Source organism: Cherax quadricarinatus, chromosome 44 (assembly GCF_038502225.1).
Source record: "Cherax quadricarinatus isolate ZL_2023a chromosome 44, ASM3850222v1, whole genome shotgun sequence".
NCBI lineage: Eukaryota > Metazoa > Arthropoda > Malacostraca > Decapoda > Parastacidae > Cherax > Cherax quadricarinatus.
Window position 1 is genome coordinate 27160134 of NC_091335.1, and position 16759 is coordinate 27176892.

The following is a 16759-nucleotide window of genomic DNA, read 5'->3' on the forward strand; positions in this document are numbered from 1 at the left end:
TATACACTTGCATTCTAAGTCACTGTACACGCTGCGTCACTTAGCACACTTGTTGACTCGTTTCAACGTCAGTTGACTTCACCATCACTCATTCACTAAGGTTCCCTTATGAACATTTATTAGTTTATGTCCGCGGTTAACGATGAACCCCGGTTAACGATGAACCCCTGACGAAGCCTCGTTCAACAGTGCACCTGTCTCATGTCTCCTTTTAAGTGTAACAGACCACAGCTTAGAGTTAATACAGACGGATACTTATATTACGACTGTTTCCACGGATTTTCAAGTCTCAGCATGACATGATCTTGCCTCGGAAACTGCTCGATTGCTAGAGTGCTCAACTCACATAGTGAGGTCCGGGGGTCGATCCCTGGTATGGGTGGAAACGTTGGAGTGTGTTTCCTTAAGAGACCTGCTGTCTCTGTTCACTTAGCAATAAGTTGGTACCTGGGTGTTAGCTGACTTGTGTGGGTCGCATCCTCAGGACAGAATTAACCTAATTTGCCCGAAATGCTCTGCATGACTAAGGGCTTTCTACATAGCATGTCATTGATGTCAGGTAGGTCTGTATACATTGTACATGTACTTGTAGAAATAAAGATATTATTATTATTATTATTATTATTATTATTATTATTATTATTATTATTATTATACTGTTTCGGAGGGGTTCAATGAAGCCAGAGTTACTCATGTCTTCGAGAGAAACAGTAGGTCTGACTTCAGCAACTATAGGCCTACTAGTATATTCAGTGTGATGTCCAAAATTCTACAGAAGGCGGTTTAGTAGCAAGTAGTTAAGTATTTTAATGACAAAAGCATTCTCCATTGTTACTAATGAAGTTTCAGATCTTACTCGGCCAACACCTCCCTAATTAATCAGATGGACTACCCGAGAACTCAAATATCAGGCCGTATCGAAAGCCCTTGCAAAGGGCCTTCGATACGGTCAACCCTAATATATTACGTAAGAAACTACAAGCTGTCGGCTTAGGTTTTGTAGACTGGTTTAATTAGATCAACAATACAGAATCAGAACCCCTGCCGATAGCATGTGGGGTTCCCCAAGGTAGTATTCCGGATCCCTTATGTTTCTTTGTTATGTAAATGACATGCCCATCAGTGTTATGTGTAAGCTTCTGTTGTATGCAGACGACAGTGCTCTGTTAGTGTTAGGTCACGTCCCATATAGCTAATGTACTATCACTAGAACTAGGTTAGTAAAGAACAAACTATCGTTGCACCTCCGGGTAAATACTTTTAATGCCCAGTGTAATGGGGAACCCATCACTTCAGTATCTTCAGTAAAATATCTGGGAATTTCCTTTGACTCCAGCATGTCAGGAGAACTGATAAGGAACAGTGCAGTAAAATAAGCGAATGCCAGACTACAGTTCCTCTACAGACAAGCACAGTGTTTACCTACTAGGGCTCGCAGGATCCTATGCCTAGTTCTTATACAATGTTATATAGATTAATTTTGTTCTTCATGGACTAATTGCAAATCACCCAGAACATAATTTTGAGATTCATCCTGGGCCTGGGTCCAAGTGAGCATGTAGGCCAGGATGAATTACAAGAATTGGATATGCTGAATGATGAAGACAAGAGTAAAACAACGTGTATAAAATTTCTCACAAGCAGTGTCCAGAATATCTTGCTGCCAAGTTTGTCAAGGCTGGGAACTAACGCTAGTATGGTACTAGGGGAAGTGAACACAATTTTGTAGTACCTACAACAGGTAGTCAGGCTTCAAACATTTTTTATTGTACAGCAACAAAGGAGTGGAACAGATTGCCTTCACCCGTCAAAGCCTGTCCTAGCATGAGCCAGTTCAGAAAGAGAGCTAAAAGATACTTAATGAATGTAGCTACAGAAAGGGAGGAGAGTGATTGCTTGTATAGGTAACATACGTCTATCTAATATTGTAAGCTGTTCCTCTCTTCAATATTAATGCAAATAACTCAATTTACTATGTTACCTATGGAAATATATCGTTTTGTCTGACTTTTTTGTTATTAGGTATGATAATTGTACCTATGTGTACCTGTGTCTAAATGACCTTACTTACCTGTGTGTCAGCTTTTTGTTATGGGTCACAGAAAATGCTTATAATCGTAATCACAATTTTAAAGGGGTGGGCTGGTAAGCCAGTGGAAGGCCTCGATCAGATGACGAAAAGCTCCAATGGCTGGTCATTATATGACTAAGACCTTACCTAACCTAACCTGCTGTGGATCCCATCCTGAGGGAGAGGGGCACTGGGCAAAGCCACAGCGACTGGGTATCCTGGGTTATCCTGGGTTATTAATCTCTCGGGTTATTAATCCCTCGGGTTATTAATCCCTCGGGTTATTAATCCCTCGGGTTATTAATCCCTCGGGTTATTAATCCCTCTGGATTAATATTCTAATATCATTATACAAACGACCTTCTTAAGGGAGTTATGAAGCTGATAGTAAACACAAGATTGTGACTCACGTCATGAACAGTAATGTTTACACTGTGTTAAAATAAACATCTCGTAGCTACGACACTTTTAAAAGTTTCTATTTTTTTTACGCAGTAAGCTTTCTTGCTCTCTCTCTCTCTCTCTCTCTCTCTCTCTCTCTCTCTCTCTCTCTCTCTCTCTCTCTCTCTCTCTTCCTCTATCTCTCTCTCGCTCTCCCTCCCTCTCTCTCTCTCTCTCTCTCTCTCTCTCTCTCTCTCTCTCTCTCTCTCTCTATATATATATATATATATATATATATATATATATATATATATATATATATATATATATATATATATATCTGTCTTTTTGTTTTTCTCTTTCTCTCTCTCCCTCTCCCTCTCTCTCCCTCTCCCTTCTTCTCTCTCTCTCTCTCTCTCTCTCTCTCTCTCTCTCTCTCTCTCTCTCTCCCCCCCCCTCTCTGTCTGTATATCTCTTTCTGTTTTTCTCTTTCTCTCTCTGTTTTTCATAATATCAGAGAAACTCACAAATTATGTACTTTTTAAGTATTCCTTAATCCATTTGTAAAAATCATTATTCCTGTTTGGTAGACTGAATTTTTCTGTGATTTTAATTAAATAAACAGATGTTACACTGAATTCAACTCACACGGGGACGCTTAACTTCTTAACAAATACAATAGACAGTACAGAGAGTAATATATAGCTCTGCTATAGTGACACATTCTGTTCCCCAAGACACTGTACTCGCCCCACTTACCTTTCTATTTATAATAATAATAATAATAATAATAATAATAATAATAATAATATCTTTATTTCTACCAGTACATGTACAAGGTATACAGACCATAGCTGACATCAGTGACATACTACTATATAGAAATCTGCTTGTTATGCTGAGCATTTCGGGAAAATTTGGTCAATTTTGTCGCAGGATGCGACCCACACCTGTCCACTAACACCCAGGTATCTATTTTATACTGATGAGTGAACATGGACATCAGGTGTCTTCTGGAAACACGTCCCTAATGTTTTCCAGCCGTACTGAAGATTCGAACTCCGGACCTCAGTGTGGGAGGTGAGTGCACTAGCGATCAAGCTACGGTACACGTGACAGACTCGGACATAAATCGCATCACTGGATCATCCTTTGCAGACGATATTAGAATCTGTATGAAAGTGGCAACCATAGAAGACACAGTGAGCCTTCAAGCTGATATAAATCCAGTCTAACAGTGGGACACCGACAACAATGTGATGTTCACTGAGGACAAATTTCCTTTACTGCCTTCCGGAAAGATGGAGCAAATAAATATCACTGCATAGGATTTAAATCCGGTATGAGAGACCTGGGAGAGATAATGTCAGATCTCACGTTCATAAAGCGAAAGTATGTTATTATTATTACAGTTACAAAAAACTGACAGGTTGCAGAACAAGAGATACAGTGATAATTAAAACACTCTTCAGGTTACTCGTTGTCTCTGCAATATTGCTGTATGCTAACTACATCCTTGAAAGTAGCGAAACTGCAGAACCGAGACCTTCACTGCAAAGCTCTCGCTTCACACGATGATGTCCGAGTTCGAGTCCCAGCGAGGGTTGAAACATTGGGCGTGAATCCTTAAACCGGTTGTCTATGTTGACTCTGGGTGTTACCTGGGTGTTAGTCGACTGGTGTGGGTCGCATCCTAGGAAAAAAATGACCTAATTTGCGGAAAATGCTCAGCATGACAATGGGCTTTCTATATAGTAGTATGTCATTGATGTCAGCTATGGTCTGTATACCTTGTACATGTACTGGTAGAAATAAAGATATTAATATTATTATTAAATTACTGGACGCGTTTGAAGTCCCTCAAACTACGCTTCTTAAAACGTATACCCTGAAAGATACATAATAATCTACACCTGTAATATACTGGAGAGATTGCTCCCAAATCTGCACACCGAAATTACTCCACATGATGACAAGAAGCTTGGCAAACGGCACAGGATACCTGAGACAGAACTCAGTAAATGTTTAGGGACCACGACTCTTCAATACTATCTTTATGCATAAGGGGAATTAATAAAACTCTTGCTGTCTTAGAGAGGGAATACGATAAACAGTTCCTGACCAGTCTGGGCTGTGGTGCGTATGTTTGACTGTGGGCAGCTGGCACCAAATAGCTTGCTGGGTCAGGCCAGCAACCAGGAGGCCTGGTCTGGGACTGGGCCGCGGGGCGATGACCTCTGGGAGCAATGATAGGTAACCTTACATGTACAGGTCACCCTACACTTATTCTGCCATCCCTATAGCCATTCCTATCATCCCTATAGCCATTCTTGTCATCCCTATAGCCATTCCTGTCATCCCTATAGCCATTCCTATCATCCCTATAGCCATTCTTGTCATCCCTAAGGCCATTCCTGTCATCCTTATAGCCATTCCTGCCATTTATGTAGCCATTCCTACCATTTATATATTATTATTATTATTATAATCAAAAAGAAGCGCTAAGCCACAAGGGCTATACAGTGCTGCAGGGTAGGGAAGGAAGCGAGGGTATCGGGCGGCAGAAGGGGGAAGGGGCGATCAGTAGGTTACAGAAAACAGTGGGGCAGGGGATAGTGCAGGGTAGAGGGTAGCAAGAGACTGAAGTAGAAAGGGCTGAAGGTATCATCAGAGTTGTTATCAAAAAGTCAATGAGAGAGTCCGGATGAAAGGTGGGTCCATCAGCGAGAAGGGAAGGTTAAAAGAGAGCAGCGGGGCGAAGACGACGTTGGAGGTACCATTTATATAGCTATTCCTGCCATTTATATAGCCATTCCAGCCATTTATGTAGTCATTACTGCCATTTATGTAGCCATTTCTGCCATTTATGTAGCCATTTCTGCCATTTATGTAGCCATTCATATATCCATTCCTGCCATCTAAATAGCCATTTATATAACCATTCCTATCATATATCAATTCCTGCCATTTAGGTAGTCATTTCTGCCATCCCAAGAGTCAGTTATTTTTCGTATACGTATCTATTGTGCAGTTAAGACATGTATAGTACCCAAATTTTTCAAAATAAAATAGGCAAATTAGAGCCTATAAGACCCGATAAAAATTCAACTCATTCTCTATGTAGGACACTCCACTGTAAAGAAAAGTTTGAAGCCTATATGAAGAGGCATTAACACTTTATAACACCGGTGAAAATTTCCAAATTAATTAAATAAAGAAAATTAGAACACTTTCCAAAATCATTCCAGCTTCTCCTCTAAGTTAAGAAACATCAGTGTTAAAGTTTGAAGCCCATCAGAAGAACCGTTTCCAAGTTATTGGACTTAAATTAATGTGTTTTGTGCTATAAAACTGATGAGGTGGCACCCGCATAGCGAAATAACAATCCGAGGGTTAATGTGGACAAGGTTGAAGTCGAGCTGTAGAGGCGTTTCCAAGTTATCACACGAAAATCTTGGAAGAAAAAAATAGATTTCCAGAATTCTGATGATTTGATGATAATTATTAACTCAGTAATACTACCAGGGTATATCCAAGGTATATCCAAGGTATATCCAGGGTATATCCAGTGTGTATCCAAGGTATATCCAGGGTGTATCCAGTGTGCATCCTAGGTATATCTAGGGTATATATATCCAAGGTATATCCAGGGTGTATCCAGTGTGCATCCTAGGTATATCTAGGGTATATATATCCAAGGTATATCCAGGGGATTATTATAATCAAAAAGAAGCGCTAAACCACAAGGGCTATACAGCGCTGCAGGGCAGGAAGGAAGCAAGGGTATCAGGTGGCAAAAGGAAGAGGGATGATTAGTAGGTTATAGAGAGCAGCGGGGCAGTGGATGGTGAAAGGATAGAGGGCAACAAGAGGTTGAGGTAGAAAGGGCTGAGGGGAGTGCGAAAGGTATCATCATCAGAGTTTGTGGAGTAAATCAGTCGTTGTCAAGAAGTCAATGAGAGAGTAGGATTAAAGGAGGGTCAATCAGCAAGAAGGGAAGGTAAAGAGAGAGTAGTAGAGCGGAGACGACGTTGGAGGTAAATTCTGCGTGTTCGTTGATAGTCAGGGCAGTCTAAAAGAATGTGGCTAATCGATACTGGAACTTGACACTTCTCACAGAGAGGAACAGGGAGCCTCTCCATGACATACCCATGAGTAAGACAAGTGTGGCCAACGCGAAGATGGAAGAGAGTAGTTTCCCAACCTTGACACTGATGACAAGAAGACGGCCAGTAACCTATGCTCGGTTTAATAGAATGAAGTTTGTTACCGAGTAGAGTTGACCAACGTTGTTGCCAACGGGTGTGAAGCAAAATAGTCTGGAAATGGAACACTTCTATATGAAATTGGTAGGTCATGTACTGCTGACCGCGCAGCAGTGTCTGCCTGTTCATTGCCCTGTACGTCAACATGACCAGGGACCCAACAAAAAGCAATATCTTCATGCTTGGTAGAGATATGGAGTAGCCAAAGTTGGATACGGAGAACTAGGGGGTGAAGTGTATCAAATTTCCGTATAGCCTGTAGAGCACTAAGGGAGTCTGAGACAACCACAAATGATGACACAGGCATAGATGCGATACGAATAAGTGCTGCAAGAATGGCATACAATTCAGCAGTAAAAATGCTAGCCGAGGATAGTAAATGCCCTCGCACGATGCTGTCCGGAAACACTGCTGCGAATCCGACGCCGTCAAAAGACTTAGAGCCATCTGTGTACACTGCGATGGCATGAGAATGAGAGTGAAAGTGGTCAAGAAAAAGAGAGTGGGAAGCCACCGTAGGCAGTTGGGCTTTCGAGCAAGGGAGTGAGAAAGAACTGACTCGAACAGCTGGAACTTCCCAGGGGGGTAGGGAAAATTGAGATGCTACATGAACATATAAAGTTGGTAACTGAAGGGAAGTCAAGAGCGAATGTAGGCAAAGAGAGAAGGGATGGAGCAAACAGGTGCTGCTAACAAATAAAGAATGTCTACTAATATCAGTGACCATTCTATAAATGGAAGGATTGCGGAGATCGTGAGAGCGTACATAGTAGCGAAGGCAATGGGCATCATCACGGCGATCAGACAAAGATGGAACATTCTCTTCTGCATAGAGGCTCTCAACAGGGGAAGAGCAAAAAGCACCAAGGCATAAACATGATCCTTGGTGATGGATGGGGTTAAGGCTAGAGAGAGTAGCAGGAGAGGCCGCTGAATAGATCTGGCCACCACAATCGAGTTTCGATAAAATGTGGGCTGAATGTAGGCTAAGGAGAGTTCGACGATCAGCTCCCCATGAAAGATGAGCAAGGGTTTTAAGAAGGTTCAGCCGGTTGTGACAAGTTGCCTTCAGAGAGGTAATGTGGGGTTTCCAGGATAACCTACGGTCAAAGAGAAGACCTAGAAACCTGACTATCATGTTCAGGGACACGGGAGCCATAGAGGTACAAAGGATGATCGGAGATGACAGAGCGTCTATTGAAACTAATTTGGTGAGTTTTGGTACTGGAAAATTTAAACCCATGCATGGTGGCCCAATTGGAAACACGGTCGACCGCATGCTGGAGAGAAACTGTAATGAGGTGACAGTCAGCGCCTGCACAAGCAATAACGAAGTCATCTACATAGAGTGATGACCAAATATTGAATGGAAGAACAGAGGCCAAATCATTTATAGCAAGGAGAAAAAGTGTTGTGCTCAGAACACATCCCTGAGGGACACCTTCAGCTTAGGCAAAGTCCGGGGAGAGCACATTATTGACTCAAACACGGAAATGTCTGTCAGTTAAAAAGTTCTTAAGGAAAGATGGTAGATTGCCTCGGAGGCCTAAAGAGTGGGCTTGGGCCAAAATATTATATCTCCAAGTTGTGTCATATGCCTTCTCAAGGTCAAAAAATATGGCAATAACAGAGTGGTTATTTGCAAAGGCATTACGAACATAGTATCCTAGCGTAGTAAAGGGTCTATGGTAGATCGGCCCTTATGAAAGCCATATTGACTAGTGGAGAGACTGTTGTGTGTCTCTAAATACCACATTAAACATCGATTTACCAGACGTTCTATAACTTTGCAAATTGCACTAGTAAGAGCAATGGGAAGATAGTGGGAGGCATCATGTCCCATAGTACCCGGCTTGCGTAAAGGGAGAACAATGGCAGATTTCCACAGCTGTGGGAAGAACTCCTTGTGACCAAATAAGATTGAAGAGGTGTAAGAGGACTACAAGGGCTGACTGATGTAAATGTTGTAACATCCGAATATGAATGTCGTCAGGCCCAGCTGCCGATGATCGGCAAGCTGAGAGTGTTGCCTCCAGTTCCCAAAGTGTAAAAGGCACATTATACTGTTCTTCTCTGAGAGAAGAAAAATCCAAGGGTACTAACTCTGGCAGACTTTGAGGAAAGAAACGAGGGGCATAGATGGAGCCCCCGGGAAATACAGACCAGATGAGTACCAATTTCAATAACAACGTCAAGTGGGTTTGCTATATCAACACCGGCGACCAGTAGAACAGGAGCCGGGTCAGGAGAGTATTTACCACTTAATTTCCTCACTTTTTTCCAGACTGCACTCATAGAGAAAGCAGAGGTGATGGTGTAAACAATCCCATGTTTAGCATCACGGATGACACGGCGAGCGACCGCAGGCTTCTGCTTAAAATCAAGAAGCCTCTCATTGGTTCTATTGTACTGGTACCTGTCCCATGCAGCGCATTTCAAACGTACTGCACGAGCATAAGCAGGAGACCACCAAGGCACGCACTTCTGAGAATGCCTGCCTGAGGTTTGGGGTATAGAATGAGATGTTGAAGTAGGGACGTCTGAGCCCAGGACAGTAAAAGAATTAGATACAGGAGTGACTATGGAAGGGGTAGCAACAGAGGAGGCTGCAGAAGATGGGACCCCAGAAGTGGGGGGACGTTTTGAAACACGAGAATAAGAAACATGGGGTAGTCTCCCTTGGAGGCAGAGATGAGAAACTGCCATAGCATAAAGGAAACTTTCTGCTTCTTTGAGGCAACGGATTTCACGCTCATTTAAGTAGACCTGGTAACGGCCAGAGTACAAAGGGTGAGCCTCATGACAATTAAGGCAAGAGGGAGGTCTCCTGCAAGATGTATTAGAATGGTCGTCGGCACCACAGACTGGGCATTCGGCTATAGATCCGCAATATTTTACTGGGTGACCAAATCGCCAGCAATTTCTACACTGTTGCAGTGTAGGGATCACTTTTCAAACTTGTAACCAATGTCTTGCGACAAACAGAGGACGGGAGTTCACGGCTGTCGAAAGTTAATCGAGCCACATTGCAAGAGTATCGTCTCCACCCGTGGGCAGGAAGGATATAAGTGTCTACTTTGAGGATTGGGAGATCCTGGAGTTCCAGCTGTTCAAGAATGTCATTACCACATGTCTGAAAATTCTATTGGTCTATGGTATGGGGCAGAATGACAGTACCACTACAAGAATTGAGAGAGTGATGTTTTTTCAATAGTGATAGGAATAGTATCGATATGTGGAAGGAGAGAAAGATCATGAGCTTGGGTAGCATTCTGGACAGTGACGATGCACATACCACTCTTCAGAGCATGAAATGAAATATCTCTACCAACATGGCATAGGAGTGCTTTGCCAATACTATGGTCAGAAAGATAGGCAATAGAAGAAGTCGGTCGTAAAGTAAAGAATTTAGTCATTGTGTGGTCCGAAACTGAGCGTGGAGAGGGAGTGCATGACGTTGTACTCACCTAGTTGTACTCACCTAGTTGAGGTTGCGGGGGTCGAGTCCGAGCTCCTGGCCCCGCCTCTTCACTGATCGCTACTAGGTCACTCTCCCTGAGCCGTGAGCCGTGTTGGTCTTTTCCGAGTAGAATGGGAAGGTAATGAAGTAACATCATCAGGAGATTGTCGTTGGCTTTTAGAAGTGGGATCAGAGTTGGTCCGACGTGAGACAGGCTGGCAATTCGAAAATTGCCGCACCATAGAGGGAGAGGCCGGAAGCATAGTCAAAGGAGGGCGGAGGTCAGACAAATCGGAGGAGTCATTCGAGACCCCAGTACCTGAAGCTGGTGATGAAACAGCACCAGCAAGAGGTACAGATGCATCAGGAGTATCCAAAGAGTGGTCAAAAAATGAGGCAGGGTCAGAACGAGGTGCGGTATCAGTAAGGGGCCTGGGGGTAGCAGGTTCATGGACTAGGGCTTCCATGGTTAGGTTACTTCTTTTTTGTTTTTAAGAAAAAAAGAAAGAAAAGAAAATAAAAACAAAAAAAAGAAAAGGGGCAACGGGGAGGAATAGTTCCCAGGAGGAATGAAAGGGCCAGAAATCACCCTCCGCACCCAAGAGGACCTCAACACCACAAATAGTGCAGATGCGGCATGGAACTCGTGCTATACCTTACCCTTCATGCTAGTAAACCAGCAATCCAGGATAGCAACCTCACATCTGCAGAGCTACCTCAGTGGACAAAAGAGAGGGCGGCCGGATATCTGCCATAAAGCATACCTCCTTTGGCCACCACCCACGGAATCCAAAAGGCGGCCTCCAGAGACACACCCGTCGCCCGAAAGACACCCAAAGCCCCCCCGGAAGACCGGAGAGGGAACAGGATATCCCCAGGCGATCCAGATTCCATGGCAAACTACACCACCGCCAAGAATGGAATGGGATTGACCTCGGTACCCTTCCCCTTACCTAGGAACCAGTAGGCCTGTTGGAAGAATCCCAAAGGCCAAAAAGAGGAAGGGAATAAGGGAGGGATGGGGGGGAGGAGGAGGGATGGGGGGGGAAGAGGAGGAAAGGAAAAAGGGAGGATGGGGAGGATGGGATAGGGAAGGGGGGATTGGGGGGTAATTAGGTTTGGTCTGAGGAAGGAGACCAACAGGTCTAATTCCACAGACCAAGAGCCTCTTCACCATGCCAAGGAGCCCCCCTTGAAGAGGATATCCAGGGGAGATATCCTTAAATGGTTAACATGGTATATACTGGGTACAGCTAGGAAGATATACTCAGGTGGTGAACAGGGGTATATCCACTGTGATATATAACACTGTAGTAAGACCACTGTGATATATAACACTACAGCCACTGACAACTGCCCATGCATTCAGCCCCAGGCCCAGACTCGTGGAACTCTGTGTTCATTAAGAACTGCAAGAAACCCCTCTCACGGGCCCTAAGTATGCTATGGAGTAGGAGTTTAGACACAGGTGAGATTCCACAGTCACTAAAAGCAACGGATATAACCCCACTCCATAAACGTGGCAGCAAAGCAGTGGCTAAGAACTATAGACCAATAGCTCTGACGTCCCACATCATAAAAATCTTTGAAAGAGTACCAAGCAGCAGGATTGAAAACCACTTGGATTCCCAGCAGTTGCACAATCCACGGCAACATGGGTTTAGAGCACGTCGCTCCTGCCTCTCACAACTACTGGATCACTATGATATGGTCTTGGATGCACTGGAAGACAGAATGCAGATGCAATATACACAGACTTTGCAAAAACTTTTGACAAATGTGATCATGGTGTAATAGTGCACAAAATACGTGGATCTTCAACTTTCTAACCAATCGAACACAAAGAGTAGTGGTCAACAGAGTTAAATCGGAAGCTGCCATAGTGAAAAGCTGTCCCTCATCCTCATATCAGAGAGATGTAAACCATAGCACTGTATAATCCTTTGCAGACGATACTAGGATCTCCATGAGGCTATCATCCACTTAGGACAAGGTTAATCTTCTACAAGATATAAACCAAGTTTTCCAATGGGCAACGAAGAATAATATGATGTTCAATGAAGACAAATTCCAACTACTCCGTTATGGAAAACTGGAGGAAATAGTAACTAGAACTGAGTATACTACAAATTCTAATCACACAACAGAGCGGAAAAGTAATGTGAACGACATGGGAGTGGTAATGTCTGAAGCTCTCACCATCAAGGACCACAGCAATGCCACTATCACATTTGCGAGGAAACTGATAGGATGGATAATGAGAACATTCAAGACAAGAGATGCCAAGCCTATGATGATCCCTTTTAAATCACTTGTTCTCTCTAGGCTGGAATACTGCTGTACATTAACATCTCCATATATGTTCCGTCAAACACCTTAACTACGGGAAACGCTTGGAAGCACTTGACTTGTACTCACTGCAGCGCAGACTAGGGAGATACATTATAATCTACACCTGGAAAATCCTAGAGGGACTGGTCCCTCATCTGCACACAGAAATCACTCCCTGTTACACCGCCAGCCAAGGTGGTGCAAAATACCCACAGTAAAAAGTAGGGGCGCCACTAGTACTAAGAAAACACTAAGTGTCCGGGGCCCCAAGACTGTTCAACAGCCTCCCACCAGCCATAAGGGGAATTGCCAATAGGTCTCTGGTTGTCTTCAAGAGGAAGCTCGACAGATACCTAAAGTCAGTGCCGGATCAGCTGGACTGTGGTTCGCACGTTGGACTACGTGTGGCCAGCAGTAACAGCCTAGTTGATCAGGCCCTGATCCAATGGGAGGCCTGGTCATGCACGGGGCTGCGGGGGGGCGTTGATCCCCGGAATATCCTCCAGGCAGACTTCATGTAGTAACATTGTGATACATAACACTGCAGTAACACTGATATGCAACACTGCAGTAACACTGATATGTAACACTGCAGTAACACACTGCTATGCAACACTGCAGTAACACTGCTATATAACACTGCAGTAACACTATGTAACACTGCAGCAACACTGCAGTAACAACACTGATATATAACACTAGAGTAATATTGTGATACATAACACTGCAGTAACACTGATATGTAACACTACAGTAACACTGATATATAACACTGCAGTAACACTGATACATAACACTACAGTAACACTGATACATAACACTGCAGTAATACCAGTGTCTCACATTATCGTTCCAATAATATTTTTCAATACTCGTACATAAATGTTGTGAATATAAAGGCTTTAAATAAATATTAAAAGAATTTATTACAGAATATAAGATACATGTATGAAAACTAACAGATTATACAATACACATTGCAAAAAAGGAATATTATATATTTAATATATAGTAGGTAGCTATATTTTTTATATATTAAAAATCATTTGTTTTTCAAATGACCGACCTGAGTGATGAATAATGGTGTAAATACTGACTATGGGGGACTATGTTGACTTTCGAGAATTTTTTTAATAAGTGTGTATTGTTGATTGATTTGTGTATGGTAGATGGTATTATTTTGGATAATTTAAAAAAAATGTTAATTTTGGGTATTTTTTTTTGTATCGAGAAGAAATATTTAAAAATACTTAATGACTGGTGGAACCAAGCTGACGTGTGGTAGCCCAACCTAATCCAACCTCACTTTTCCTAACCCAAAAACTGACTTAGGTTAGGTTAGGTCAGGTTCGTCAGGAAAGAGTTTAAGTGTTTCCTGACGCGGGTCTTAGTCAGATGACCCGCCGTTGGAGCTTTTGGTCATCTGACCGAGGCCTTCCGCTGGCTTACCTATCTACCCCTTTAAAAATTATGGTCAGCTATAACCAGCATCAAAAACGGACTTAAGCAACGTATCAGCAACACTATAGAGTGGAAGGCACATGAACATGCCATATGGTGGCCCTCAACTACACATTAGTCAATAACAGTAAGTGAACAGACGCATCACACTGTTTCCAGCCTAACTTAAATACTTGATATACAGATGAGTCTGGATGTTGTAGAAGGATTATTATAATCAAGGGGGGAAGCGGTAAACCCGACGGATTATACAGCGCCTGTGGGGGGATGTGGAAGATATTCAGGCTTAATTCAGGGAACTGGAGCACAGATCCAATTCCCTAGATCAAGAGCCCTTCACCAGCATCAAGGACCCTCGAGGGGTGCTGTAGAAGGAAAAATGGTATATATATATATATATATATATATATATATATATATATATATATATATATATATATATATATATATATATATATATATATATATATATATATATATTAGGCGTGACCTTGTTTACAAATACAGAAACACTTGGGAATATATCAGAATAATTACAAAATGAGTATAAAACACTGAAAATATTTTGAGAAATTATAAAATATCGAAATCATTTTAAAGTGAGGTAGGCTGTTGTGGGCCATAAAATGTCTACTTAAAATAATAATTCATAAATTTAAGGCGTTTCTTAAATTTATTCCATTATTTTATTAGTCCTGCTCTCACTTTGATTTCATCAGCCTCTTCCATGCCTGGATATTTCCAAACAAATTGCTTTTCCTTTCCCTTTTCAGCTTGGATCAAGTTCTTCATCATGAGTGCGTGTTGCTCGTTCTTCCTGCTGATGTTTGCTAGTAAGTTGGTCAGGTAAGTGATACTCTCACTGTTGTAGAGAACACCCATGTGATCCACCTTGTTCAACACATGGTGGTATATCTTCTGTTCTTGCTTCTTCGCAAACTGAAGCAAATAAATACAAATAATATATATATATATATATATATATATATATATATATATATATATATATATATAATTATACAAAACAAGACATGGAGGATGGAAATTTTCGACTTAAGATCTTTCACGTCTCCGTGCGTCATCAGGAGCTATGCAGTGTTGCAAGAGTAGCAACAAGTAGACTGAAAGGAAGTTTACTCAGAGGCAGGGTAGCGTGTTGATGCCGACCTGTTCCTCCTCAAGTGAAAGATCTTGCGCTGAAAATTTCGATGTCTCCCCCGTGGATTGTCTTGGGCTGTTAAGACCACCTGTCTGCTAAAGTATTACAGAGGACAGTACCAGTAAATATACGAAAGTGTTTAGTGATGAAATTTTAACTTCCAACACTCCCATGTCTCTTTAAATAAAACCTTACAAAAAAAAAAAGAACTAGATGATTTTTTTTTTGCCGATATTGCCATAAAAATGTTCGTGATGGAAAGTGCAATCTTCAATGATTATATTCAAGTGAGAACTTCACCTACAGTGCTAGTGCTCAGTAAGGTTAGGTACTGATGGGTGTGGTTGCTAATTGGACGGGATGGACATTTTAGCTCTGGGGAGCTACGGATTGAAAAAAAAAAGTGTCAGTTTACCACCAAGACAAGTTCATCTTTATAAAGGAGTTACATAATTATATTTATAGTGATTCTGAAATTGGCGGAAATCAGTCATGGCGTCTGGAAAAGGCGACTGGAGTAATGGCACCCTGGACAGTGACAGCCCCACAAATGCCATCCTGTCAGTAACGTAAATGTCACTATCGCTGCAAGGTATGGCACAACGCATACCCACAAAAACAAAACAATGGCGCACAGCCCTTTTTGTGGCACTTTCATGTGGTGACAGACTAATCCAGGACCTCAAACTAATGTACAGGTGCAAATCAGGCAAATTAGGTGTTCCTGTAATCATTGTGGTAAAGGTGTCGGCAGCCGCAGTCGGGCGATAAACTGATATGAAGAGTGGGTGCACATACTAAGGTCCACGGAAGTGGAACAGAATTCTTCCTCCGTAAGCTATGCGTGTTGTAAGAGGCGACTAAAATGCCAGGAGCAAGGAGCTAGTAACCCCTTCTCCTGTATAAATTACTAAATTTAAAAAGAGAGACTTTCGTTTTTCTTTTTGGGCCACCCTGCCTCGGTGGGATACAGCCGGTTTGTTGAAAGAAGAATATACAATGGTCTAGTAGCTAGGAATGCCAACCTTAACTGTCTGAGATACATGCATAGGTCAGCCTGAGACCACAAACAGCACAATTACCTCAACTAACACCTGACAAATGTTTACACTGTACTAAGACACGAAAGAAGAACAGTAAACACACATGTAAAACGTGTAAGGGATGGGTACATTATAGTTGTATATTTGGTCATATTAATGTTTGTGACAAATGCACTCTAACCCAATTATATTTCAGTAGTGCTGAAATTCAGTTACCTAACGTTTTTAACACAAATAACGCCATGCCAAATATTGAAAACACGCCTTCACTTTATCCATGTCAACGCGAGGTCACTCTTACCCAAGATGTCAGATTAGGATTCTAGCTAACAGAACTAGGGCAGCAGTTACATCCATCTCTGAATCCTGGTTGGACGTCACCGACTGACGACGAGATCAAAATAGGGTCGCATCCTGAGACATAACTGACCTAATTCGCCCGAAGTGCTTTGCATAACAAGGAGCTCACTATATAGCAGTATGTCAATGATGTCTGCTAGGCCTGTATACCTTGTACATGTACTTGTAGAAATAAAGATATTATTATTTATCATTACTCATCCTAGCTACATCCTCTTTTGTATATTG

The 16759-nt window shown here is 42.2% G+C and overlaps 1 protein-coding gene across 1 annotated transcript in view; it reads right to left on the minus strand.

Annotated features, from left to right (window-relative positions):
- Positions 1 to 14451: 14451 nt before the first annotated feature.
- Positions 14452 to 16759, minus strand: part of LOC138850972 (lysosomal phospholipase A and acyltransferase-like) — a 37653-nt gene continuing 35345 nt past the window's right edge. The window contains exon 8 of the mRNA XM_070094216.1: positions 14452 to 14908. Within this exon, the coding sequence (XP_069950317.1) occupies positions 14651 to 14908 (258 nt within the window). The 3' untranslated portion in view covers positions 14452 to 14650. The remainder of the gene's footprint in view (positions 14909 to 16759) is intronic.